The sequence below is a fragment of the Myotis daubentonii genome, chromosome 3 (genome assembly GCF_963259705.1).
Source record: "Myotis daubentonii chromosome 3, mMyoDau2.1, whole genome shotgun sequence".
Classification (NCBI taxonomy): domain Eukaryota; kingdom Metazoa; phylum Chordata; class Mammalia; order Chiroptera; family Vespertilionidae; genus Myotis; species Myotis daubentonii.
In genome coordinates this window covers 8,876,547-8,901,591 of record NC_081842.1, presented here as the reverse complement: position 1 = coordinate 8,901,591, position 25,045 = coordinate 8,876,547, and the positions used below count along the sequence as shown (strand labels likewise).

The 25,045-nt window shown below is 49.1% G+C and overlaps 2 protein-coding genes across 3 annotated transcripts in view; both read left to right on the top strand.

Annotated features, from left to right (window-relative positions):
• ITGB2 (integrin subunit beta 2) overlaps positions 1 to 790 on the top strand; it is a 28,304-nt gene extending 27,514 nt beyond the window's left edge. For both annotated transcript variants that reach the window (XM_059686685.1, XM_059686687.1), the window contains one exon: positions 3 to 790. In XM_059686685.1, coding sequence (XP_059542668.1) covers positions 3 to 65 — 63 coding nt within the window. In that variant the 3' untranslated portion in view covers positions 66 to 790. The remainder of the gene's footprint in view (positions 1 to 2) is intronic.
• Positions 791 to 3,081: 2,291 nt separating this feature from the next.
• PTTG1IP (PTTG1 interacting protein) lies at positions 3,082 to 24,787 on the top strand. Its single transcript, XM_059686684.1, has 6 exons — positions 3,082 to 3,281; positions 10,692 to 10,744; positions 14,048 to 14,156; positions 19,141 to 19,318; positions 20,324 to 20,370; positions 22,843 to 24,787. The coding sequence occupies exons 1-6, from the start codon at positions 3,167 to 3,169 to the stop codon at positions 22,884 to 22,886; spliced, it is 546 nt and encodes a 181-aa protein (XP_059542667.1). The 5' UTR covers positions 3,082 to 3,166; the 3' UTR covers positions 22,887 to 24,787.
• The last annotated feature ends 258 nt before the right edge of the window (positions 24,788 to 25,045 follow it).

The window sequence follows — 25,045 nt, the reverse complement described above, 5'->3', positions numbered from 1 at the left end:
AGGATAACCCCCTTTTCAAGAGTGCCACCACGACAGTCATGAACCCCAAGTTTGCTGAGAGTTAGGGGCACTGGAGAAGATAAGGTCGTCTGAGCCGACCTGATGGAATCACCCCCAGACCACATCTCCTCCATCAGGCTGACTGACCGTGACCCTGCTCCATGGACGTGGCTTGCAACGCCTGACAATTTCATCTATTAACTAGAAATCCACTCTTATTTTCTGCCCTCAAAATGACAGATACCCCCTGGCCAGTTTCCCTTAGTCGTTAGAGTGTTGGCCCATGCACTCAAGGGTCATGGGTTCGGTTTCTGATCACAGGCACATACCTTGCTTGCAGGTTTCCCAGCCCTGGTAGGGGCCCATGCAGGAGGCAACCAATTGATGTCTCTCTCTCTCACATCAATGTTTCTCTCTCTCTCTCTCTCTCTCTCTCTCCCTCCTCCCTCCCTTCCACTCTCCCTGGAAATCATTGGAAAAAATATCCTCAGGTGAGGATTAAAAAAAAAAAGACAGATATGACAGGGTGATTATGTGGACTCCTCAGGAGACACAGTTCCACCTTCTGACTGGTACGGCTTCTGATAGAGACTTGCAAAAGGGATCGCTGGAGTCTTATGAGGTTCGATCCATGTTTTCCTGTGTAAAAATGAGGATGGTGGTCTGATGAAAGGCGGTAAAAATATATTTATAGTTGCACTTATCAGGGTATAGAATCACACCCATTGATTCCACTGTTCCCCAATCATATGTATAGAAAACATTAATAAACTTTCCTAGACTCTTTCCATGGGAGCTTGCTCTGCAGGCTATGTCCTCCCTCCCCCACCCCACCCTCAACAAGCTTAAAGGGTTCATGCCAACCTCAATCCCTGGCCCAGGGTTCGGCTTTCTTGTCTCCTTCCTCACCTGTTGGCCATGCATGCAAGGCCTTTCTTGGTCCCATTCCTTGCCCCACATGTAGGCAGACTTCAGAAGACATGCGGCAGCCCCACCAAATAGGGTCCCTACAGAGCCTGAACAAGGGGGAGCAAGCCCAGAAATGAGCATCCCTTACCTCTTCTCCAGGTCTTACCTGCTCTTGGGGGCAAGGGGTATGGGAAGCAAGTGAGTTTAAAGTGAGTGGTTTCTCCCTAGCCATCTCCTAGGGGTACCTGGAAGTCATGGCTGATCAGTGCCATTTGGCCAAGTGAACCAGCCAAGCCTGTGTACTTACCGTCATGGCCTTATCCCAGAGTGAGAACCAGACACGTGGGCACCTGCCAGTTGGCACCGTGTCAGCAAGGTCTGGGTGTAGCCAGTGAGAGCCCGTCAGGGTGGGGAATCCAGGGGTCCCGGGAAAGGGCCAGGGTCTCCAGGACTTTAACACCCTCTGCAACCACATTAGCGTTTCGTGTTGCTCATCTCCATGTCGCACAGACAGGAGAGATGATGGATGTGGACACGGGTTGTGAATTGTGAGTCCACAATCTCATACATAAACACACTTTCAGATAATGTTAGTCCTTACTGTCTTCTCTGGAAACGTATGGCTCTTTATTACAATCCCAGCATAACTCTTGATTTTTAAAACATACATTTGTTCATAAAGCACTAATGGAGCATGGCTAAGTGTCTGTCACCGTGAAGAAAACATGGACAAACACGGATACATTCCTGCCTTCAGGGAGGTGCACGGAACACATAGGCAGTACAAAGTTGCAAATGACATGTGCTGGGAAGGAAAGCACGTGACCGACTTAGAGCAAGATCGAAGGAAACAGGATCCTAGACGGCAGCAGAGTAGGTGGAAGTTACACTCACCTCCTCCCAGGACTAACCTGGAATTACACCAAAAGTATAGATTAGAACAATCAGCCTGAATAAGCAGCTGAGGACCAGCGGAGCAAAAGTCTTATAGCCAAGGATTTACAGGAGAAGCCCCTTGGCAGCTGGTAGGAAGGGCAGAGACATAAAAAGAGCTGGCCCCCAACTCACGTGTAGCAGCTGAGAATCTGGAGGGTCATCTCAGCTGCAAAGGGAACCCCTAAGGAGCTTGGTGTCTCAACCCCACACCAGGATCCCCAGCCCAGAACACCAGGTCCGGGAAGAGGAGCTCAGGTAACATCTGGCTGTGTCAATCAGTGGGAATTCCGTCTGCCGGGGGGAGACAGAGAGTCTGCTAGAAACCCAGCGACTACTCACCTTGACCATGACAGAGATTGGTGATCAATTCATCTTCTGAGGTTACTGCCCATTACTGGTTTAATACAGAGCCCCTTTTTTCCTTCATGGGAGTGTGGTGGGGGGTGTGACTGGAGAGGGGATGGAGGTGTGTGGGTGAATGGTCAGGGATCAGGGTGCCTAGGGCAGGGCTCTGGGGAATTGGGGGGGGGGGTTCAGCGATGAATGGCCCGCTAGCAAGGGCAGCAGAGGGTTGGGGGGTGTCTTTCTTCCAGGCGGGATTCTGGCCAAGTATTTGCTCTGAGTGGCCCTCAGGATCAAGCTAGGGGAGGCTGTGGCACAGTCAGTCCCTGGGGCCACCTTCCAGGGCTTGTTCACCTTTTTAGGGTCAGGGCTGCAGCACATCCTCTACTCTTCCAAATACCACTCACAGCCATGCAGGCGAATTAAGAGACAGTGACCCTAGCCCACGCAATGTGGCTCAGTGGTTGAGCGCTGACCCATAAACCAGAAGGTCACAGCTCCATTCCTAGTCTGGGCACATGCCCAAGTTGCAGGCTCCATCCCCAGAAGAGGGCGTGTGGGAGGCAGCCGATCAATGATTCTCTCTTATCATGGGTGTTTCTCTCTCTCTCTCTCTCTCTCTCTCTCTCTCTCCCCTCTTCCTCTCTGAAATCAATAAAAATATATTTAAAAAAAAAATACTGCGACCCTAGCACAGACCCTCCCTTTCAGCCGCGCAGGGGCACTGACCCACAGGGGGCGCTCCTCGCGGCCCCCTCCTTTCCGCTGCGCAGGCGCACTGAGCCCCGCTCGCGTCCCGCGGGGAGGCGGGAGCACCCTCCGCCAAGGGTGGGCTCGAGGGCGAGGGGCGGGGCGAGTTGGGCTCGCGGCTGCGCACTCGCTAGTGCCGCCCGCCCCGCCCACTTCCGGCGCGAGTCTGTTCCTGGTCGAGGCTGCCGAGCTGACCACCGGCCCGCCGACCAGCTGGGCCATTACCACCATGGGCTCCGGCGGGGCTTGCGGGCGGACAGTGCGCTGGGGGCTGCCCCTCGGCGGCGCCACGCTGCTCCTGCTGCTCCTCCAGGCGGCCGCGCTGCAGGAGTCGCCCGGATCAGGTGAGGACCTCGGAGGGGGCTTCGGTCCTAGGGCGGGGCGGGGCCGCGGAGGGGCGGTGGAGGGGTTACGAGGGTCGGGGGGAAGATTAGGGGGGCGCGGGGTTCTGGCGCCAGGCAGGGGGCGTGGAGGCATAGGGGTTCTGGGACGCGGGGTGGTCACAGCTACGCGGGGTCGCGGCCCCACCTCCGGGCCGCGGTCTGCGGGGGCGGCCACCCGAGTGTCCGGTCACGCGGGTCTCGCCGCAGCTGGGCCCCTGGAGGGGGCTGGCCATCCCTTTGTCTTGGTTCAGCCGCTGCCGCCGCCCCGCGGGAGGGCGAGGGGGTCCGGGCCCGCGGCACTGCCCGCTGGAGGAGGGCCCCTCGGAGTTACCAGGGCATTAGGGTGAGGTGGGGATGCGTGCGCAGCGCCACTGCGGGTCGGGCTGACCCTGCCGCACTCCGGACCCGCGCGGGGCCTTCTGCATGGGTGTGTCCCACCTGTTACTAACCACCTGTGTGTGCGGGTGCTGGGAAACGGTGGGGACCCAGGGTTCCTGTCGGTGCCTGAGAAGCTGAGTTTCTGGGGAGACTGACCATGAAACAAGCTCTCAGGGTGCTGAGGGTGGGGAGGGGTGTAGGTGAGGGAGAGTTGGTGGAGCAAATTGCATGACCTGGGGGCAAAAGAGATGCAGGCCCGGAGGTCTGTATTGGTGGAGGTGCAGGGGAGGGGGCCACAGCCCCCGGCCCGGTGGAAAATGGGGAAGTGCGGGCGCCGAGACTGTAGTGTCCATCTGTTTCAAGCTGGCTGCTGTGTGTGGAGTTACCCATGTGATCACTAGTTGTGGGACATGGAGCCAGGGGCGGGCCTGTGGGTCTCCGTTTCAAGATCTTTACAAGTAGAATTGAGGCAGCCCAGCCTGAGGCCAGTATATTTCTCACCTCATGTTAACATTGTTTGCCGGTAGTTTTTATCGCGCGCTAACAGGTGGCGCGGGCCTTTTTTGCTAATTTTTTGCGCAAATGGCAACGTTCAGTAAAATTACGATAACTTTAGTTTACGTATTTATACGTTACCCGCATTCTGCCGCTAGTCTGTAAAAAACGTATTAATACGTGTCCCGCGCTCTACTACACTGGTAGCACGTATAAATACGTAAAACGTATAAGTACGTTTCCCGCATACAATGTGATTTATTAAGCCCAGGCTTTGACATTGTCTGTTTAGCACAGTAAACACCTTTCCTCTTTGTGACCTTATTGCATCCTTATTCCAGTGCGGGACTGTTGGAGTTTCTTCTGGTCTGCTTCCAGAATAATTGTGTGTGTGTTTGCGACATTGGTTAGCGAAGCAGTCCAGTTGCACTGTAGAGGGAACTTTTGGTCTGAGTTGAATTCTCAGCAGAAATTGGGAATGATTGCTTTTTAGGAAACAGAATGCATATCTGGCAAAAGAATCTAATTGCGCAAGAATCTTCTCAATGGCTGAGGGTGCGTGTCAGGAAAGGCCCTGAAGTGTTTGGGAATTAAACTAAAACTGTCCTAATATTTTTTGGTAAAAAAGCAGCTCCTTTTCTAGCCACAGCGTGAACACTTACTGTCAGTCCAGTTGGAAGCTGCTCTCATTTGCTTCAGCTCACAGTATCCCACTTTTGTCTCCTAGAGGTGCCCAGAGTCCTGGGTCAGTGGTGGGTGAACTGTTGTTTCTCTCATCAACACCCGTCAGATGGGAGCAATGGTGTCGTGTTGTTAGGGTGTTTGCTGTCCAGGTGCCCTTGGGGTCTGCATCCGAGGGGGCACTGTTAGAGCACTGAGGCTCCCCCTTCCCACAGAGTGTGTACTTAGTGTGATATTTTTTTCTGCTTGTAGTACTGTAGGAATGTGAGTACACGATTTAAAACATTGTGTCTTCCTTGTAAAGATATGAGTGTTCTCCAGAACCAACATAGCTGTAGCGAAAGAGAGTTATTGTGAGGGATTGGTTCACATGACTGGACACTGAGCAGTCCCGAGATCTGCCGACTACAAGCTGGAGGCCAGAAAAGCGGTTGGTGTAGCTCAGTCCAGATCAGAGGGCCTGAGAACCGGGAAGCCGGTGGTGTAAGCGGCAGCCTAGTCTGAAGGCCCAGCAACCAGGAACACCGATGTCCCAGGGCAGGAGAAGATAGAAGTCCTAGCTCCAGCAAGTAGACAACACTCACACGTAAGGTTTTACCAGCCCCCTGGGCATTCCTTAGCCCAGTCAAGGTGATACATAAAATTAACCCTCCGGGGTGTGTGAATTCTAAGCATACATCATGCCCATCCAAAACCAACAATTTCTGCTGTCTTCTTGTGTGCTTTGCTGGCGGGAGATGGGAGGAACCCACCAGGCATTGAAGAAACCTCCCTGTGCTTTTGGACCCCACTTGCATTGTGCATGTGTCAGACTCCATCCTAGAGTTTCATCTGCACATCTCGGGGAGAGAAGACACTTCAAAGGACCATAGACTGGTGTCTTAAACAGAGGGACCCAAAGGAGCTACCTAGAGCCTGACCGCTCCTGATAGTAGCAGCTGGGTTGGCAGGGGTCTGCAGCCTCCTTCACTGCCCACCAGGAACTGGGGCTTTCTCAGCAGGTAGTGTAGGTGTTCTCAGTAGGTTCTGTACACGTGGTCCATGGTGTTATGTACTACAGTCTTTACTCTTTTCTACAGGGATAGGAAGGTGGCCAGGGCTTTTTTGTCTAAGAGAATTTCCCGCCCTCATTTCTCATGTGAAATGGACAGTGTCAGCTCTGTCATGTGCAGTGTGGGCACAAAGCCCGAATAAGGGGCTTGTTCCACCGCCTAAGGGCTCAGCAGCTACAGCCCTTTGGCCTCTTGTATGACATATGGACCATAAATAATACACTTACTTGTTTCCTTATTTTTAAAAAACATTATCTCTTTACTCGTGCTAGCGTATGTCCTTTTGTACTTACTCAGTTGACTCACCTGAGAAGAACTGGAAAGTGGGTCATGGGTTAGTGTATCCTACAGAAGAACAATCCAGAGTGAGTGAGACCTGAAGTTCTTTAATTGTTAATAAATAGAATCTAAGTTGAAGATTTTATCAGTCATCAGATTTCAGAAGTCAGGCAGGACATTCACATTCAGCAGTAGACTTAGGAAACAGTGCTGGTGTGGCTGGTGTGGCCTATGAACCAGGAGATCATGTTTCAGTACCCAGGCAGGGCACATGCCCAGGTTGCGGGCTCGATCCCCAGTAGGGGCATGCATTGATGTCTGTCTGTCTCTCTCTCTCTCTCTCTCTCTCTCTCCCCCCCTTCCTTACTCACTGAAATCAATAAAAATATATTTGAAAATAAATAAAAAAGAAAGAAACAGTGTTGTTGTTTTTGTTTTCTCTGGCTTTGAGCACATGGTTTTCTGTATCCTGTGATGAGATGAGATGCAGTGAAGGAAAACTCCCTGTTTGAAGCGGCAGCAAATGGTTAATGTATTGTCTTTTCCTACCATGCGGGAGGATGGGGTGTTTGAGAACAGGATGGCCTTTCCCGGCTCTGAACCTGTTTAACACGGCTGTTTCTGCCTGGGTTGAAAACCTGCCCGGTTCCTGGCTGTGCTGGTGCAGGAGGCGGGCTGGGCCGTTTCCTTGGCCTCCGCCTCCCATGCTTCTTTGTTGACTCATACTGGCCCGTAATCAGAGGCTCTGGGGTGGATGAAGCTTAGGGTGTGTGCTTTGGAGCATAGTTCTTTTAGTTCACGCAAGGCCAGTTCACAAAGACTTTAAAAATGAAAATCCCCGTGGAAAAAATTCCTGTCCCACATCACCCCTGCTCCCTGAGGAGGAAGTGCGCCCTTCCTTGTAGAAGTTTTCACAAAGGACTGGAGGGGGGTGTGTTAGGTGGTATGCAGACTCCCACCTACCTCCCCTGCCTGACTCTTTATTTAGAAAAAGTTCAGAGCCACAGACAAGTTGAAGAAATAACTAGAACAATGAGTTCCGAATCCCTTCCTGCTCCCACAGCGTTTGCCACGCCTGCTTTGCCACTCCTTCTCCCTGTCTGCTTGTTAGTTTTAACCAAACCATTTGAGAGTCAGTTGTGAGACCCCTAAATTCTTGAGAGTGTGTCTCCTGAGAATGAGGACATTCTTTCACATCACGGGAATATAAGACCAAAATCTGGACAATCACCAGTGATAATGATACTTGAATATTTGACTTAACATAGGCATCCTTGTACCCAGTTTCCCAGGAATGTTCTATGTCCCCCATCCTGTCGTCTGGCCTCATCCAGGCTCACATGGTACATTTAGTGATGTCTCTTAATATCTGTTCCTCTGCAATAGCTCCTCAGTCTCCGGTGTTTTCAGAGAGCTGCTTTGTGAAAGACCCTCAGTTTGGTCTTGTCTGGGTTTTCTTTGATTTGATTCCAATGCATTTTGACAGGATTCAACCACTCAGTGACTGTCCTTCTCTCTCACCCTCTGGGAGGCACCTGCTGTCACTTTGTCCCATTGTCATGTGGTCACAGGTTACACTGGTGATACTTCGATCACTTTTCAGGTGCCGTTTCTCATGATTAAGTGATGATTAACATGGGAAATCACCACCAGTGGGCACAGTGGTCTCAGCGTCCCTGTTCACTGTGATGGTTGCAAAGTGGAAATGCTTTCACCTTTGCTAGTTGCCTTCTCTCTATATATTTCATGTCAGCATGAAACCATGGACTATTCAAGAGGTCAGAGTGCATTGCTGTCATTCACTTGGTTGTTTAAATGGTCCCAGTTTAACAAGGAGGACCCCCCACCCCAATCTGCTTCTGGGTCCTTTTACCATTTATCCATCAACTCGTGCCACTTTCTGGCACAGCAAGCTGCCCAAGGCTGATCTTGTCCTTCCTCTGTGCCAACTCTACAATCAGCCGTTTCTCCTGGGAGCCCTGGTTTCTCTTAGTGGGGAACAGCGTCTAGAAACCAAGACCTGGGCACCACACATGCCCCTTGTTATTGGGTGTTGTCCTTTCTAGGACCTTTAGTGGACAGAGCTAGGAACCGAGTTTTCCGGAGTTCATCTCATCCTGACACCACGGGGGTCTCTGCTTCTCCCTTCTCCCAGTGCCCGCGCATTGGGACCTCTGAAATGGCGGTGGCTGTTATCAAAATGCCGCTGTCGTCCTGCCTCTCTTAGTAGTATTTTGAGAAATCAAGGCATTTTAGGGGTTGTCAATTTTCTTTACTTTCCTAAAGCTAAATGAAATCTGTTGTCTGAGTACTTAAAATAGTTTAAAAATATGCTTCAACATAAACCCAATAGCACACCATTAGAGATGCTGAAAAGAACACTATTAGATAATAATTGCTGCAGAATAATACATGAAAGAATGGATTTATGTTTCATTTAAAATAAAATAGGATTTTATTTAGAGAAATGGAATGTAGAAGAACTACACTATTGAATAGAAGAATCAACTGTTTTAGAGTAAGTCCCACTTAGCAAATACAGTGAATAAAAAATGTAACTAGAAACTTAAGCTTTTTTCCCTACATTTTATTATGAAAATATTCATACAGCAAAATTGAAAGAATAGGATAGTCAACACTTATATACCCAAGAAACTCAGCTTTTACCCTTCACCTTGTGCTGTGTCGCCTCTGTACAGGTGTCCCTCCTCCCCCCATCCTTCCGTGAAGGCATTTTGAAGTAAGGTACAGACATCCTACACTTTCCCCAGTACTTCACTGCATGTCATTAGAGTTCAACATTTATTTTTCTTGAGATAACTTGTGCATACAGTGAGATGCAGGAACAGTAGTATGCCTCTGGATGAGTTATAAGATGATGCTAACCTAAAAATAAAAGGCCTTTCCAAGTGAGAGGCAGCAGCATTTAGCTGAGATCAATAAGGATAGTTATTGGTAGATGTACTAATTCAGGCAGAAGCAATGGGTATTTATGAGAAAGGGAAGGGGAACAATAACATCAGTAGAAGGAAGGCTGTTGGTGCAGATAACATAATACACTGACATTAATTCTAAACAGTGGATTTTTTTTTTAATCCTCACCCGAGGATATTTTTTCCATTATTATTTTTTTTTTTTAAGAGAGAGAGGAAGGGAGGGAGAGGAGGGGGCGAGAGAGAAACATTGATGTGAGAGAGACACATCAGTTGGTTGTGGTGTTCTAACCACTGAACCAAACCAGCCAGGGTTAAATAGTATTTTTAATTTTCAGTCCAATAGTTATAAGTATGTGCTTTCTTGTTCTCTTTACAAATAGTTTTTTGAGAAACAAGGTTGCTCGGGCCCAGTTCAAAGGTTATTTTGCCCTGTTCTAACATTCCAGAGATTCGGGAATGAAAACATGCAAGGCAGTTCCTTTGGCGTGGCAGCTCCAGCTCCATGTTCAAGTGGCTCCATTTAGATTATTGGTTACAGGTCCATGCGTGTTTTGGGATATATATTTGTGGCTGAATGGTGTTGCATTGTATGACTACGTTTGTCTGTCCATCCTGCTATACATGGACATCTGGGCTGTTTTCAGCTTTTGGCATATTAAAAATAAATTTGCTATGAACACTCCTGTACAAGTCTTCCTGTGGACGTATGTTCTAATTTTTCCTGGGTGAACTATCTAAGAGTGGAATTGCTGAGTCATAGGGTAGACATATATGTTGTTTTATGAGGAAGTGCCAGCTCTATTTTTCAAGTGGTGGAACCAATTTGTACTCCCAGCAAAACTTATGAGAGTCCCCACTTGCGCTGCAGCCTCGCCAACATTTAGGATTGTCAATCTTTAATTTTAGCCATTCTGATGGTAATGAAGTGGTATTTTATCATGACTTTAAGTTGCAGTTCCTGGTGATTAATGAGTTTGTGCAGAGCTCTTTTCAAAGTGTGTGTTTGTTTTAGGGGATAGGGTGGGGTATTAGCAGCTGCCTGATGTAATACTGGAAATGTTTCATTTATCACACGATCTTGGTGTGGGGTTTGACCCCTCCCTGGGGCAACAGTGCTGGGAGGGTCCCCAGCGCCGCTCCTGGATTGCAGCCAGCTTCTTCCCTGTGTGCCCAGAACATACCCCTCTCTGAGGGGCTGGTGGGACTGGCCAGGGGCCAAAGCCCTGGCGTTAGTCAAGTGGGCCTGGCATTGCTGTGGTCTTAGCTTCCACAGGGAGTGTCTGCTGCTGAGCTGGTGGCCTCAGCTGGCTCGTGGTCCATGGTATCGGACCCTGTGGCTCATCTCCTGAGGGTATGCTCAGTCACCTTTCCTGAAAGGCCCCCTTGGGTACAACTGTGTGTGGTGTTTTCATATACCTCTTGGCGCCCTGCTGCAGCGGGGCTCAGTAACTACTCTGTCCCTGGAGGCTCGGTGCCCAGAGAGGACCCTGTGCATCACTCACTAGCACCCTCCCTGCCCTCCCGGCTGATTTGTTGTTTTTCCCCCACAGTTTGCTCCCAGAACACAAACAAGACCTGTGAGGAGTGCCTGAAAAATGTCTCCGTAAGTAGCACGTGACTGGAAGCAGGCCCACTTTTGCTAACGGGGGTGTCCCTGGTGTGTGTTAAGGGCTCAGAGGGTGGGGATGTGGGAGATTTTTGTGATGGATATTAAGTATTACTTTATCCCTTCTCAGGCATCTCCAGCTGTCCCATGGGGACTGCAGATGCCACCTGAGCATCATTAATAGGCATATTTAACTCCTGAACAGGTATGGGGTCATAAAAGGTGTGCACCAGGCCTGTGGTGGGAGCATGCGTGGCCGGTGGGGAAGCCTCAGACCCCCGAGGTGGTGGTGAGCGTTGGTGCACAGTGCTGTTCAGACAGGGATTGCCGGGACAGAGGAGCAGATGGATGAGCGCCGGACAGAGGGGTCAACCGGTGACGGTTAACCTGTGACTAGGGCCTCATGTTGGTGTCATTAGACCATAGAGGCCCAAAGCCCTGGTCATCCACCGCTGAGGGGTCAGAGGGACATGAGCCGCCTGTAAACCTCTAGCCAGAGTCCTAGCTCTCTGTGTCCCGTGTCTGCACCAGGGCCAGGGAGATGCTTCTCTCCCAGCTCTGCACGCAGGAATGGGGAAGAGAGGCGAGAGCCAGGGGGGACACAGGCGCCAGGTCAAGGGGGGAGTTGGGGGCGTCTGGTCCAGTGGGTCAGCCTGTTCACAGCTCACTAGTCAGGAGGTGAGCCTCGCAGCCAGGATGTTCCAGTGTCTCTGGTTCTTGCAAGTCCCTGTGTGACCTTGAGCAAGAGGGTAGCTGCTCCTGGGATCTAGCACATGGGTGTGTGCAGCAGGCCATCGGGGAGAAGTAGAGAGTCACATGTGCCGCTGGGGAAACCTCCCACCGTATCTGGCCGTCACAGGGCTTGTGGGAACAGTGCTGCTTTGTTAGGGTCCGGTTGCCACTCCTCAGGCACTGACTTCCTGGGCAGCTCCCGATCCAGCAGCCTGTGAGTGTCTGGCTCCGTTTCACCGCAGCGCTGTGTGGTCAGCACCGAGGACCCGAGAGAAGCTGACCCGGGGTAGGGATGGCTGGGAGAGGAAACACCCTTTGTGGGGCCTTGGCCTAGGGCCCTGGGGGAGGCTGCTCCCCGCTGTGGCCGGGTCCTTGCGTGTGTTGGAACTACACAGCCTGTTTCCCGTTCCCTCACATTAGGGTTTAATGACCAAGGGCGGGTCAGGAAAGATGTATCAGGTGATTCCCACTTCAAGACGTGGGGCCATGTTTGGGCCTCGGGTCCCAAACACATCTGTGGGTTATAGGACTTACCTCTGCCGGTTACACCGGAAGGAGCTCGTACTGCAGTTTCAGGTCTTATCGTTGACAACGCTGAACCAGATCGGGGGGCTCTGGTCCGCAGGGTGGCATTTTCTTTTTTTTTTCTTTTTTTTAAATATATTTTATTGATTTTTTACAGAGAGGAAGGGAGAGAGATAGAGAGTTAGAAACATCGATGAGAGAGAAACATCGATCAGCTGCCTCCTGCACATCTCCCACTGGGGATGTGCCCGCAACCCAGGTACATGCCCTTGACCGGAATCGAACCCGGGACCTCTCAGTCCGCAGGCCGACGCTCTATCCACTGAGCCAAACCGGTTTCGGCAAGGGTGGCATTTTCTTGATGTTGCTTCTTTTCAGTGTCTGGGTTTTTCTATTGAAGTCATTTCAGCCATAAAAGTGGCTTAGAGTCTATGTGGCTTTGCAGTTCCCAGAGCACCTGTGCAGCACTGTCCTGTTCAGCTCTCCCCTCTCTGGGAAGGACACTGGGAGGTGCAGGTGAGGGACATGTTCAGATCACAGTGGGGAGGGCACTTCATCTGAAGTCCTGACCCGCACTCTGAACCCAGACAGATCAAGTCAGAGCTGCGGGCCACACGTGCAGGTGGGTGAAAGCCGGGGTAGGCCGTGCGTGTGTGGGTCCAGGGGTGCACAGGAGTCTCTGAAAGGATGGGCGGTGCCTTGGGGGCCTGAAGAGCCTGAGCAGGTTAGAGGGAGGCTGAGGGCACGCTCTGTGTCCTGTTGGTGTCACTCAAATTGTTTACCACGAACATACTCCTTCACTCATGTAACAACAACACCACAGAAGAGAACTTACCCTCCTAGTGAACATCTGTGGCTTTTGGAAAATCATCATATAAAATTGGAAAATTAGACATTTAAAACTTAAGCTTTTTGAAAATGGAAGATTTACCAAACATTGTTAAACCATAACAAAACCACTAAAATGCAAGATATTCTCAAACAGCCAAAATAAAAAGGGTTTTTCCTGCTGTTTATTAAGTATGCTCAACCATTTTAAACACAACACAGTAAAGTAGATGCTATGTAAAGAGGCCTGGGGAGCCTTTGTTTTAATATATTTTGCAGTAGACATTCATCCTAACCTGGGACCAAAAAAAAAAAAAAAAAAAAAATACCATGACTTTCCATCCTATTAAAATCTCAAAGGAAAAAAACACACCATAAAACTGTTACCTTTAAGATCTAAAATAAGAAGCCAAGTTCTTCCTGTGCAGGCACGATCTGCAGCCTAAGCCCCACTTCCTTTGTTGCCTACGCCCATAGTGCCAGCTCCAGACTCCCCCGCACACACGCACTGGGTGAGGTGCTGTCCCTGTCCCAGACCGCCTCTCCCCTGGCACTGTAGGGACTTAGGGGCATCTGTGAGGTTCCAGTAGGTGCCTTTGAGCCTCGGTTGCACTATCTATAAGACGGCTGGAGGAAATACTCACTTGCTGCTCTTGTAGAGGTCAGAGGTAGGATCACGGTCACAGAAGACCACTAACATACTGAGGTCCTGCCATGGGCCAGCCTTGGTCCGCCTGCGAGGGATCCCTCAGTGATGCACATGGATGCCTGTCCTCCTGATGATGGGCCACGATAGGCAGCTTGAGTGTGTCAGGAGGCGATGCAACAGCAGGGGCGGAGGTAAGGGGGCAGTTTTAAGTAGGTTGCCCAGGTTAGGCCTCATGGAGGAGGTTAGAGAGCCACATGCGTCTGGGAGGAATGTTCCAGGCAGAAGGAGCAGCCCATGCAAAGGCCCTGGGCGGGGGGAGCTGCCTGGCATCTTCCATGGCAACACAGAGGCTGTGTGGCTATTCAGGGTGCCTCATGGAAGTGGTTTGAGTGACATGGTTCTTGGTGGGCAGTTGAACCTCTGTGTTGGGGTGAGAGCCCAGGCCGTTACCATCCTCCAAGGGTGAGCAGACCAGGTGGCTGATGGTTTAGGGAATCAGGTCCTGGACCGTCTGGTTCTTTGGTGTTTACGTTGAATTTCTAACATTTAATGTTTATCTCTCTCAGTGTCTTTGGTGCATCACGGATAAAACATGCGTGGACTATCCAGTGGCAAAAATCTTGCCCCCTGCTTCTCTTTGTAAGCTGAGCTCTGCACGCTGGGGCGTTTGTTGGGGTAAGTGGTCATTTTACAAACTTGGCTTCTTGGTTGTGCTCATTAACATAAGCTGCCAGAAAATGTATTCCCAGTAGTTCTTTGATGTTCCCAGTGGGAAGTTGGGGAGCCAGTGAGAGCTTGTGGTGTCTCAACTGGGGGGTCCTTGCAGATCTGGAGGCCCCCTTCAGGCCTCAGCCTTGGCACTGGGTCTCCACACCCTTGGGGGTGGTGAATTGAAGGCTGCTCTTTGGATGGCTCAGCACCTTATGTCTTGGTGGTGTTCGTGGGCCACCTTGACCCCTGTGGTTCCTGTAGGGACTCTGACTTCCCAAGCAAGGAATCCCTGCTCAGCATGGGCCTGTGTCCCATCGTCTCCATGTGGTTGTCATCAGAAATTAGCCCTTTGTGAGATTCAAATTGTTTTCTAGTTTACTTTTATGTATATACTTATTTTTTTAGAGAGGGAGAAAAGGAGAGAGAAAGGGAGAAACATCAGTGTGAGAGAGACACATCCATCAGTTGCCTCCCATATGCACCCTGACTGGGATCGAACCTGCAACCTAGGCATGTGCCTCAACCAGGAATCAAACCCACGACTTTCTGGTGCACAGGACGATGCTCCAACCAACTGAGTCACACCAGCCAGGGCTCTAGTCTGCTTTAAATATATATATATTTATATTTATTAAATATATATTTATATATATATCATTGTGACCTCCTGGTTCATGGGTCATTGTTCAACCACTGAGCCATACTGGACGGACTCTAGTATGCTTTTATTTATTTATTTTTTTATTTTTATTTTTTTCTAGTTTGCTTTTAAATTAGTTGCTGGTATATGTTGCTACACAGAACTCATTTTTATGTGGTTGGGTTTATTAATCCTTTCTTTTTATGGCTTCAGGTTTGGGGTCAAACAGAGACCACCTTCTTTCTATCTATCTGTCTATCTACTTACTTTTAAATTGGTTTTAGAGAGAGAGAAAGAAACACTGATGTGAGAGAGAAACATCAATGGGTTGCCTTTAATACATGCCCTGACAGGGGATTGAATTCACAACCTGGGCCTGTGTCCTGACCAGGAATCGAACTGGCAACCTTTTGGTGCACTGTATACACTCAACCAACTAAGCTACACAGGCGACGGCGAGGCCACCGTCTTAAGCTGCATAAAGGAGCTGTTGTTTTCTTAGGGCACTTTGATACTTCACTTGGTGTGTCTGCAGCTTATTCCTAATTTATCTGTCTTTTTTCTAATTGAATTCCATTTTAGAATCCATCAGCCTCCGTTAGAAATACTCACTTGTAGTGCTGAGGCCCCAGGGAATCCAGGATTGTGTGTGTGTGTGTGTGTGTGTGTGTGTGTGTGTGTGTGTGTGGTTGAGGGGCCTACTGTGTGGGCGTACACGTGTGTGCATGTGCCCACATACCCTTTGTCATTTCCACCCAGTTGACCATTCTCTCTGCTGTCCTCATACCAGAAAGGCTTCACTGGGCCTCACTGCCCTCTGCTTCCGTCCTGTCCACTGTCTTCTCCATGGAACCTGTCCTTGCTCACTGTTTCACAAAGACCACTCCTGGACCGGGGGACCCTGGGACCCTGGGCATGCTGAGCATGAGCTGTTCTATTGGGGTGCACACATCTTAAGTCTCCCTCTATAGACTACAGTCTGCAACATAAACACGCATGTATACACACATACATCTACTCAGTAAACGTTTACGTGAGTATATAGCTGATTCCCCCCTTAGCAAAATATACAGACCATTTCTGGCACCCACAGCTGTTAATGCCAGGACTCCGAGGGTAACTGCTGGACTGACTTGCCATCGCATAGGTAGTGCTGCCTGTCCCTGCCCTTCACATAGAGGAGGTCCTGTGCTGCCTCACCTAACTTCACCCCGTAGTACGTATGCCCGAGGCCCTTCCTTGTGTGTTGTGTGTGCCGGTTTGTCTCCGACTTGGGGCAGTGTTCACAGGTGTGCCTCCATTCTGCTGCTGAAGGACATTTGGGCTGTTTCCGGTGCTGCTGTGGTCTTGTGTTAAATGTGTGCCAGCCCTCCCTCCACAGGGCAAATATGTAGGCGTAGAATTGCTGCCTCACCACGTGTTTATCCTTAGTAGGGCCGCAGGCATTTTTCCAGAGTGGTGTACCAGCTCATGCTCCTCTAAGCAATGTGGGGCTTCCAGTTCCACGTCCCTGCCAGTGCTTGGGCACTCAGTCATCCTCGGTGTGGTCCATCTGGTGGGTGTGAGTGGATCTCACCGTGGTTTTCATGTGCATTTCTCTGAAGGCTAATGATGATGAGCTCCTTTCCAGGTGGAGGGCAGTTTTGATAATTCTCTTGTGAAATGAAAGTCCCCCCCAAGGGCTCACAGGGATGGTCAAACCCGACACTGGACAGACGAGATCCATGGCAGTTTACTCATCACCTGTAGTCACAGCCCTGGGGGAGGGGATACTGGATGAATTAGGGGCTGTGGGAGGAGGCTTTGCAGTAACAAGAGGGTGTGGTGCCTGGGTCAGAGAGGAGATGTGATTGCTTGAGCAATTCCAAGGGCTGACAGGGAAATGACACCTGCACCTGGTTCCCAGAGTAAGGACGGTGGTTTGGCTGGGGGCCTCGCCTGTGGGAGTAAGTGGGGAGGGGAACTTGCTGGGCCACTCAAGGCCCTCCTGGTTTCACCAGCCACCAGGGTACACTTAACACTAATGTTAGGCCTATACCACAGGTGGGTTTTTGGTTTTTTCCCCCCTCACCAGAAGATATGTTTATTGATTTTGGAGAGAGAGATACATCGACCGGCTGCCTCTTGCACCTGCCCCAACTGGGGATTGAACCCGCAACCCAGACATGTGCCCTGACCAGGAATTGAGCCCACCGCCTTTTGGTGTACAGGACGACGCTCAAACCAACTGAGTCACCCGGCCAGGGCCACCACACGTATGTTTTTGTTTGTTGTTTGTTTGTTTGTTTGTTTGTTAATCCTCACCCGAGGATATTTTCTCCATTGCTCTTCAGAGAGAGTGGAAAGAGGGGAGACAGAGGAAGGGGGGAGAGAAACATCGATGTGAGAGAGACACATTGATTGGTTGCCTCCCAAATGCTCTAACCACTGACCCATGCCGGCCAGGGCACAGGCGCTTTTTACTCTTAAAATTTAGAATCCTTTTATCCAGTTTAGGCAAAAGTGTTTTGGAGTTTTAATTATAATAACCTTAAAAATATAAGTGTGCTTGGAGAAAAATGAGGACTTTGCCATTTTGAAATTTTTTCCAGAAGCAAGATGTCACTCCATCATCAGGGTCACCCGGGGTCGTTTTTTATGTCCTTTGGTAGAGTGTCATAGATTGCCATACAGGATAACAGGGAAAGGGCTCATAGTTTTGCTTCCTATTATGATGTGATTTCTGTTTTTATTTTAGGACTGGTTTTAGCTGCTAAGCAGGGAAGCTCTTTTTGGGGTAGATATATTTCAGAGCCAGTTATCTAATTGATCTCCGTCATTTTTAAAGTTGATGGTTGTAGAGTTCTCAAGTCAGAAACGACACCATCTGCTAGTGAAGGTCTCTTTCTAGTTACACCACTATTGCAACTCCAGCGCTTCTAGAGCAGGTCAAGGAAGGAGCGAATACGGTTATTGCTCAGAAGGACTTGGTCAGATGTCACACTGTTCCTGATTGTAAAATGATTGGGTAAACCCTAAGTGAGTGCTATTCTGCTGGGAGCCAATCTGAATGTGAGGTGGGTCCATACCGGCACAGAGCCCTCCACTCGCCTCCCCGTCCCCAGAGCAGAACACTCACCGTCCAAGCCTGACCCAGACCACAAGTGAGATTAGAGATTATCTGCTTCCTGTGGTGGCATTTTAACCTCATTTTCAGAAGCAGCTGGAGCTGGTATGGGGTATGCAAAGCATGGAACCCACTGTTGGCCAGGTGGCTCCTCAAGCGTCTTCAATGGCTGGTGGGGTTTTTTGTTTAAAGATTTTATTAAATTAATTTGTTTAGAGACAGAGAGAAACATGGATGCGAGAGTAAAACATCAGAAGGCTGCCTCCTGCACGCCCCCACTGGGGATCGAGCCCGAAACCCTTTGGTGCAAGACATGACACCCAGCCAACTGAGCCACACTGGCCAGGGCTTCAGTGGCTGTTTTAACTGGATGATTAAAAAACACATTCAGCCCTAACCGGTTTGGCTCAGTGGATAGAGTGTCAGCCTGCCGACTGAAAGGTCACAGGTTCGATTCCGGCCAAGGGCATGTACCTTGGTTGCGGGCACATCCCCAGTAGGAGGTGTGCAAGAGGCGGCTGATCGATGTTTCTCTCTCATCGGTGTTTCTAACTCTCTATCCCTCTCCCTTCCTCTCTGTAAAAAATCAATAAAATATATATTTAAAAAAAACACATTCACAAAAGAAGTATTAGAGTTCAGATGGAATAAAAAAATAGTGACTTGTTTTAATTTATAAATCCTTAAGAGGAGCTGAAAAGAATGTAAAACTTGTGTTAAATTTGTCTTTGTCTCAGAAGTTTGGTCTGGACAGAAAGTCATAAACTCATTGACACTGATCGGAAGCCATTTTCAAACCCCTGGGGAAGATCCCCTGTCCTTCTGCTTGCCGTGGTCAGAATTTAGTTCCTGTGCAAAATAAATGTAATGCTCTTGACTTTGACTTAAGTAATTAAATGAGCTGTATCGGGCTTAAATTTTCTTTCAGGAAAGTCCAAATACACAGCTGAGTATTCTCTTCCTTCCTGGTTTTAACTCTCCTCGGTCTTAAAACTTATCTTTTCAGTATCTGGTGGTGGACCCCAAAACTTGGATCCATCCTGATGAATGGAGAAATTGTTAGATGGCACAGCTGTGTACTAAGAAAGGCCTGCTCCGCAGGCGTGGGCCTCACTCTGACATAGCTCCCCTCCAGGAGGGGGTGTTGCTCCCCGGGGTTTCCTGCTCCAAGCAGCTCTGACTTGGCCGCTTTGCACTTACAGTGAACTTTGAGGCGTTGATTATCGCCATGTCGGTGGTTGGGGGCCTCATCCTCCTGGCGGTTGCCACATGCTGCTGCTACTGCTGCTACTGCAGAAAGAAGAAGAGCCGGAAGCCAGACAAAAGCGAGGAGAAGGCCATGAGGGAGCAAGAAGAGAGGAGAATACGGCAGGAAGAAAGGTGAGGCCACAGACTCATTCCCAGGTGATTCTAATGTGCAGCCAAGGTTGAGAACCACTGCTTTAAGGGGACTCAGATCAGGAAAGTGACATTGATAAGTCACAAGTCGTCTCCATTTTTAAAAGCTATGAACATGTAGTGTTTGTGGGTTTTCTAGGTTGTGGTACAAAGAGTGAAAAGCTACATATGCAGGGACCTAACCAGGGGCCACGACCTTCCTTGTCATAGGCCTGCTGCTTCCCTGTCCGTTTCCTCCAGTCGGTGACATCAGGGTTGCAGCTGGAGGTTGCAGCGGGCAGAGCCCTCCTGCTTACAGTCATGGTAGTGGGTTCTCATGCTGCAGGGGCAGGAGCCTTTGAAGGCAGTTTTTCAGTCTTCATTTGCAAGCAGACCAAGGCTCAGAGAGGGAGGAAAGCCTTTGATCTGGTCACTTGTCTCAAGCCCCTGGCCGAATCGGCCTTGTGCCACCAGTGCTGATCAGCACTTTCCTGGTTATAGAGCATTTGGCAGGTGTGTGTGATGCAGCCCTTGGCCACTCCCTGCCTGATTAGGAACTGAGGTGCTCACATGTCAGGAATGCAGCCAATAAGGCCTAAGGCTCCACAGGTCTCCAGGTCATCATCCTGAAGTCATGGGCCTAAATAAAAACTAGCTTTTGCATGTTCCTAATCATCTTTAGAACCTAGCATAAGGTTTTTACTGAATACTACCTTTTCTTTATATGAGAAAACAGTTTTTTAAAAAAATCAGTATTGGACATTTGAATTGCATTTATTGAAATAAAGAATTGAATAGCATGATATTGGAGCAGCTCAGAAGGCTGTGTTCAGCATCACCTTGCCTGTCCCAGTGGGAGTGTGGCCTGATGGCCAAGCTCAGCCCCACCCTGCTCTCATTCTGGAAAACGAGAACAAACCACAGCTTCTCTGCTGGGGGAAATGGAAGGCGCTTCTTTTAAAGTTACATTGTATGTTGATGCTAAACAAGATTTTGTTTGTTTTTTAGGAGGGCAGAGATGAAGTCAAGGCATGATGAAATCAGGAAAAAATATGGTAAGAATCGACTGAATCTCTGTTTCAGTTGGTGAGAAATTGCTGCCAAGCCATCTTGGTCATTGTTGACGTCCGTGAGGTCTAACTGTAGGTATGGGGACAGAAAGATGGCTCTACTTTCCAAGTGGTACTGTTATAACTAATTTCATGCAATGTCTTAAAAGATGAATATTTTTATCTCAGCCAAACTGCTCCAGGAATACTTGGCTTATGAAGTGTGGGCCGTCACAGGGGTCTGCTGTAGCCCCTTTCCTGGTCTGACATCTTGTTTGCCTTAAAGGTCTGCTGGGGGGTGGGGGGGACATGGAGGGGGTGAGTCTGATCTCCTCTGTGCCTTCCCTCCACCCTGGGGTCTCCCGACTCCTGTATGTGGAGCTGCATTCCTTCTTTAAGGCGTCGGCCAAAACGGAGGCCATGCTGTCCTTTTCCTGTTTCGGGGTGTTTTGTCCTGGGTTTGTTTCGGTTTCTGCTTGGAGAGGTTGGGGGGCAGGTGGTGAGGCTGTCTTTCAGTGTTGGAGAACATTAGGTCTGCTCCTGTGTTTAGTTGGTTCACATCCGTGGACAGCATGAGCGTTGATGCTCTTGCTCAGTGATGGCTCAGTGTTGTTGGAAATGAGAGAAGTGGACTTGCTTGGCCTGTCCTGAGGCCAGGCCCTCACTGATGACAGCCCTGGGGCCTCTAGCCTTGAGCCACTCTGCCTCTCTTGACCTTGTGACCTGGGGATTCGGTTAAGCGGACCAAGCAGCTGAGCTAAATCCTAAATCCGACCAGGAACATGTCAACATCTTATCCAACTAATGCACTTATTTTGAAGTCCTCAGTGTATATAAGGAAATACTGTGTTGTGGTGGAAGATTAGGATCCTACTCACTAAAGTAGTAAATCCTCAAGGTTCAGTTCTCTGACAGGGGCTGCTGGTACTCTGGGCTGTGCACGCTGGTTCAGCCGGCACACACGCTGGACGTCCTACTCACTGTCTCTGCGCCTCCTGAAGGACACCAGTGTGCGCTGTGCATCCTGCCCTGCCTCGGGCTGGGGTTGGCCTTGGTGGCCTCCAAGTGTTGGTTCCAGGCATGAGGCTGCTGCCCCTCTTGCCGCTCGGTCTCTGTTTAAGATGAGCGGTCCGATGGCTGGTAGAGCCTTTTTTTGTGTATTCCCACCCCTTGGCCTCCTCTGGGTGCTGCTGCACAGGCCTTCAGAATTATGTGAGGTCAGAGCCACCAATCTCTCTGCCACCTGGCCACCATGCTCTTCCTGCCCACAGCACAAACCCCAGTGTTGGGCCTTGTCCTGGGACAGGTGATGATGGGCTCCTGTGTGGGTGCAATTCCCTTGTCCAGTGGCGTCAGCACACGCCCCACTCTCCCCTGGTGCCTCTGCCTGGGTGCGTGCCCGTGCCCACCGAACGGCAGTGTGTACACTCCTGTGACGGGACAGCTTGATTTTCCATGAAAGTGAGGAACCTCGAAAGGAGCTTTGACATCTGGTTAATATTAACGTAAATAGCCCTAGCCCCAGTGCAGGCGAAACCCAGGTCTTGTTTTAGAAGGCATTTGCTTTCCGTAGCACGGAACAGTTTTCCTTCTGAACCAGAAGTAGAGCTGGGAGCTGTTTCTTTTCCTGAGACTGCTTGTACTTGGCATTTGACATGACGGTTCTTTATCAAATCTGTGCACTTTCTCCCCAAGGCCTGAGGCTCCCCTCCTCCTCTGACACGAGCACTATGTTGCATCCCCTGCCTCTCTCTCCCTTCTTATCTCTTCCCCACCCCTGCCCTAAAAACCCTGCTGTAAGCAAGTGTGTTGCAGTGGTTCTAGATAATTTCAGTGTATAGTACAGGTTCTTACCGAGAGAGAGTCTGTGTGTGTTTCCACCTGCAAAGAGAACACTCCTAGTCTGGGTATTTACTTAGCATTATAGATTCTACTAGTTAGTAAATGCTTGGCAGTTTAATTGATGATGACCTTCTTAGTTCTTTTTACAGCCTTAATTTTAAAAGTTAATCCACATTTATAAGGACATTTAAAGGAAGGTGCTTTATTTATTTATTTTGTTCTGTATAATGTTAACTAACCACTAATATGGGGGAAGAAATATTGGCTTTAAATTTCTTTTCTTTTTTCTGTGTGTGCACTCCAGTTTTCTCCTTTATTTTTAAATTTATTTATTGTTTCTATTTAATTTATTTTTTTCCCCTGGCTTTAAATTTCTTAACTTCTCTTTGAGCAAGTAAGTCTTTCTTTCTTGGGGTCTGTTTTTCTTAAAATTATTGGTTTGGGCACATTTTATTTCAGTGTTAAAGTCACTGTATTTGGACTTTCAGAAAAGGTTTAGCATAGTATTCAAACCTGCGTAGGATCCCCATTTTCCTATTGGCCTCAGTAAACCTCCTTAGAAAGCTTAGTTGTATTGCTGTCTTGAAGTTTGTTGTTGCCTAGATGCACTTGTAACCAGGTCCATTTTGTTTGCAGGTTTGTTTAAAGAAGAAAACCCATATGCTAGATTTGAAAACTAAAACACACTCCTGCCGTGTCAAGTCCCAAAGGCGCTCCTAGGGACAGCAGTCTGCAGGCCTGGCCGCCCCCATCCTGCCTGCTGACCTCGATGAAGTGAGCGTGACGCAGCTGCCCTGAATGCTGTCCGTTCTTGTGAGCTTCTGTACCCTTTCCTGATTCTGTGTTTAGTCACCTGAAATGTTAAGCCTGTGCAGGTGGGGGAAGGCTGCTTTTGTTTTTGTTGTTAATTTGAGGAGGAATCATGCACATTCCACGTCTCAGTTTATAAGCTGATTGCACACCAATAGCCGCAACACTAACGCCATCCTCCTGCTGCAGCGGCGCGAACCTTCGTCACATCCACCCACTAACAGCTCCACACAGCAGCCAGGAGAGTCATCTCTGCCTGTGACGTGGGAGCATCTGCCAGTCCCTCGCCGTTTCCCCCTAAAGCCACAGGTGTGGGCCTCAAGTCCCTGTTGCCCCGTCTCCCAAATGTCAATTCTGGTGGCTTTCCGCATCCAGGACACAGTGTCAGGGGCCCTACTTCCTAGGCTGTAGTTGCAATGAAGAACATTGAAGAGTGAATGCATTGAAAACCTTTTTTAAACCTAGATTTATTTCCCCACCTAAAAGATTTCACCAGGAAACTTCACTATCAATGTTCAGACCATGTATTGTATATTTTAATTTGTATCTTTAGCAGACCATGAAGCTTGTTATCCAGTGAAAACCTCTATTGTAAATGAAGTTTTGAAACAACCTCCCTAAGGCAGAAGATGGGTACTCCCATGTGCCAGCTTGGCGCTCGAGAGTGCTGTTCACTGCCCTGCTCGCTGTTCTAGCCCCAGTGACACAGGTGTCAGTCGAGTGTGTGAGGCGCTCTGAGATCCTCCCTGCCGTTGGGCTGTGTGCCATCCCTGAGGAGGAAGGGCTCTGTGCCTGAGAAGTGGGGTGTCCAGGGCCAGCTGAGGGGATCTCCACACACTACCCAGAAACAATGGTGACTGTCCTGCTTCTAAGATGACCCTGGCTCTGAGCCGCACTCCTTTGGCTCAGGCGTGTCATGAGACTTCCCTCTAGAGGCGGGTTCTCGTAGGTCACCTGTGGCCTCCGGGTGCCCAGTGGCACCGTACATGATGGTTCCATTTCTTTCAGAGCAAGAAATGTGGCTTCAGTAATAGACTGAACTCATGGCAGGGACAGCAGCAGACAATGAAGTGACAGTGGAAGCAGCCTTTCTTAAATCTGAACATACTCCCCAGTGCCAGATTGCTTTGAATTAAAAAAAACATGTAGCTTTGGGAAAGTAGGCCAACAGGCACATAAAAGAAGCCATGCATTCAGTCTTCACACGCCTGCTGCTCTGCCATCACATAAAGTTCACCTGCAGACCAGGGTGATCAAAACAGCGTGACACGCCTTGAACCATGGAGACTGGTGCTGGGAATTAACGTTTCTACAAAACTGAGAAACTAACCTTTAACGAAGTCTGTAGTCTTATTTCTCTGACTTGGGCATTTGACAGCAATTTACAGTGTTACGAAACATTCCTTAATATTTTAAAGCAGCCTGATAATTTTTACTTTCTGCTGTTTATTCATCGAAGAAACTTTGTAATCGACTTTAATGAACTTTTGTATTGATACAGTAGTTAGTATGTATGTAAAATCACTCAATGTAGGTTCCTGAGCTGACAGTAGAGCTAGGGATTATTAAATACAATGAGTACAGTGTATTCCTCTCACAAGACATGGAGCCCTCACCAGGGCGTCTGAAAGGCCACCCCAAGTCCACATGCTTTTCTCTGAAATAGTTCTAAAAGCAACCAAAAATTATAACCTCAAGAAACCATAACATTTGGAGTGCCTTAATTTTTAACCAGTTTCCAGTAAATGAATTAATACATGCTTTTGCTGAATACTCTGTTCCTTGTGTTTCATTTCTTAGCGGTATTAATATGGCTATAGCTTCTCCTCGACTGACGATGGGGTTGCATCCTGATAAACCCATTCATTCTAAGTTGAAAATGTGTGTGATATGCCCACCTAACAGACCCAGCATTAGAGCTCAGACAAGTTCACCACAACATGCTCAGCAACTCACCTGAGCTTGCAGTTGGACAGAACTGTTTGACAGGGAAGACAGACATGTAGGGTGTCAGTTGTTTTGACCCCTG

What these genes read in the sequence shown, in the direction of transcription:
- PTTG1IP (XM_059686684.1), top strand. Translation starts at nt 3,167, where the DNA reads ATGGGCTCCGGCGGGGCTTGCGGGCGGACAGTGCGCTGGGGGCTGCCC. An exon ending in AGTGCCTGAAAAATGTCTCC is followed by an intron (nt 10,745 to 14,047) that starts GTAAGTAGCACG and finishes TATCTCTCTCAG; the next exon opens with TGTCTTTGGTGCATCACGGA. An exon ending in ACGCTGGGGCGTTTGTTGGG is followed by an intron (nt 14,157 to 19,140) that starts GTAAGTGGTCAT and finishes TTGCACTTACAG; the next exon opens with TGAACTTTGAGGCGTTGATT.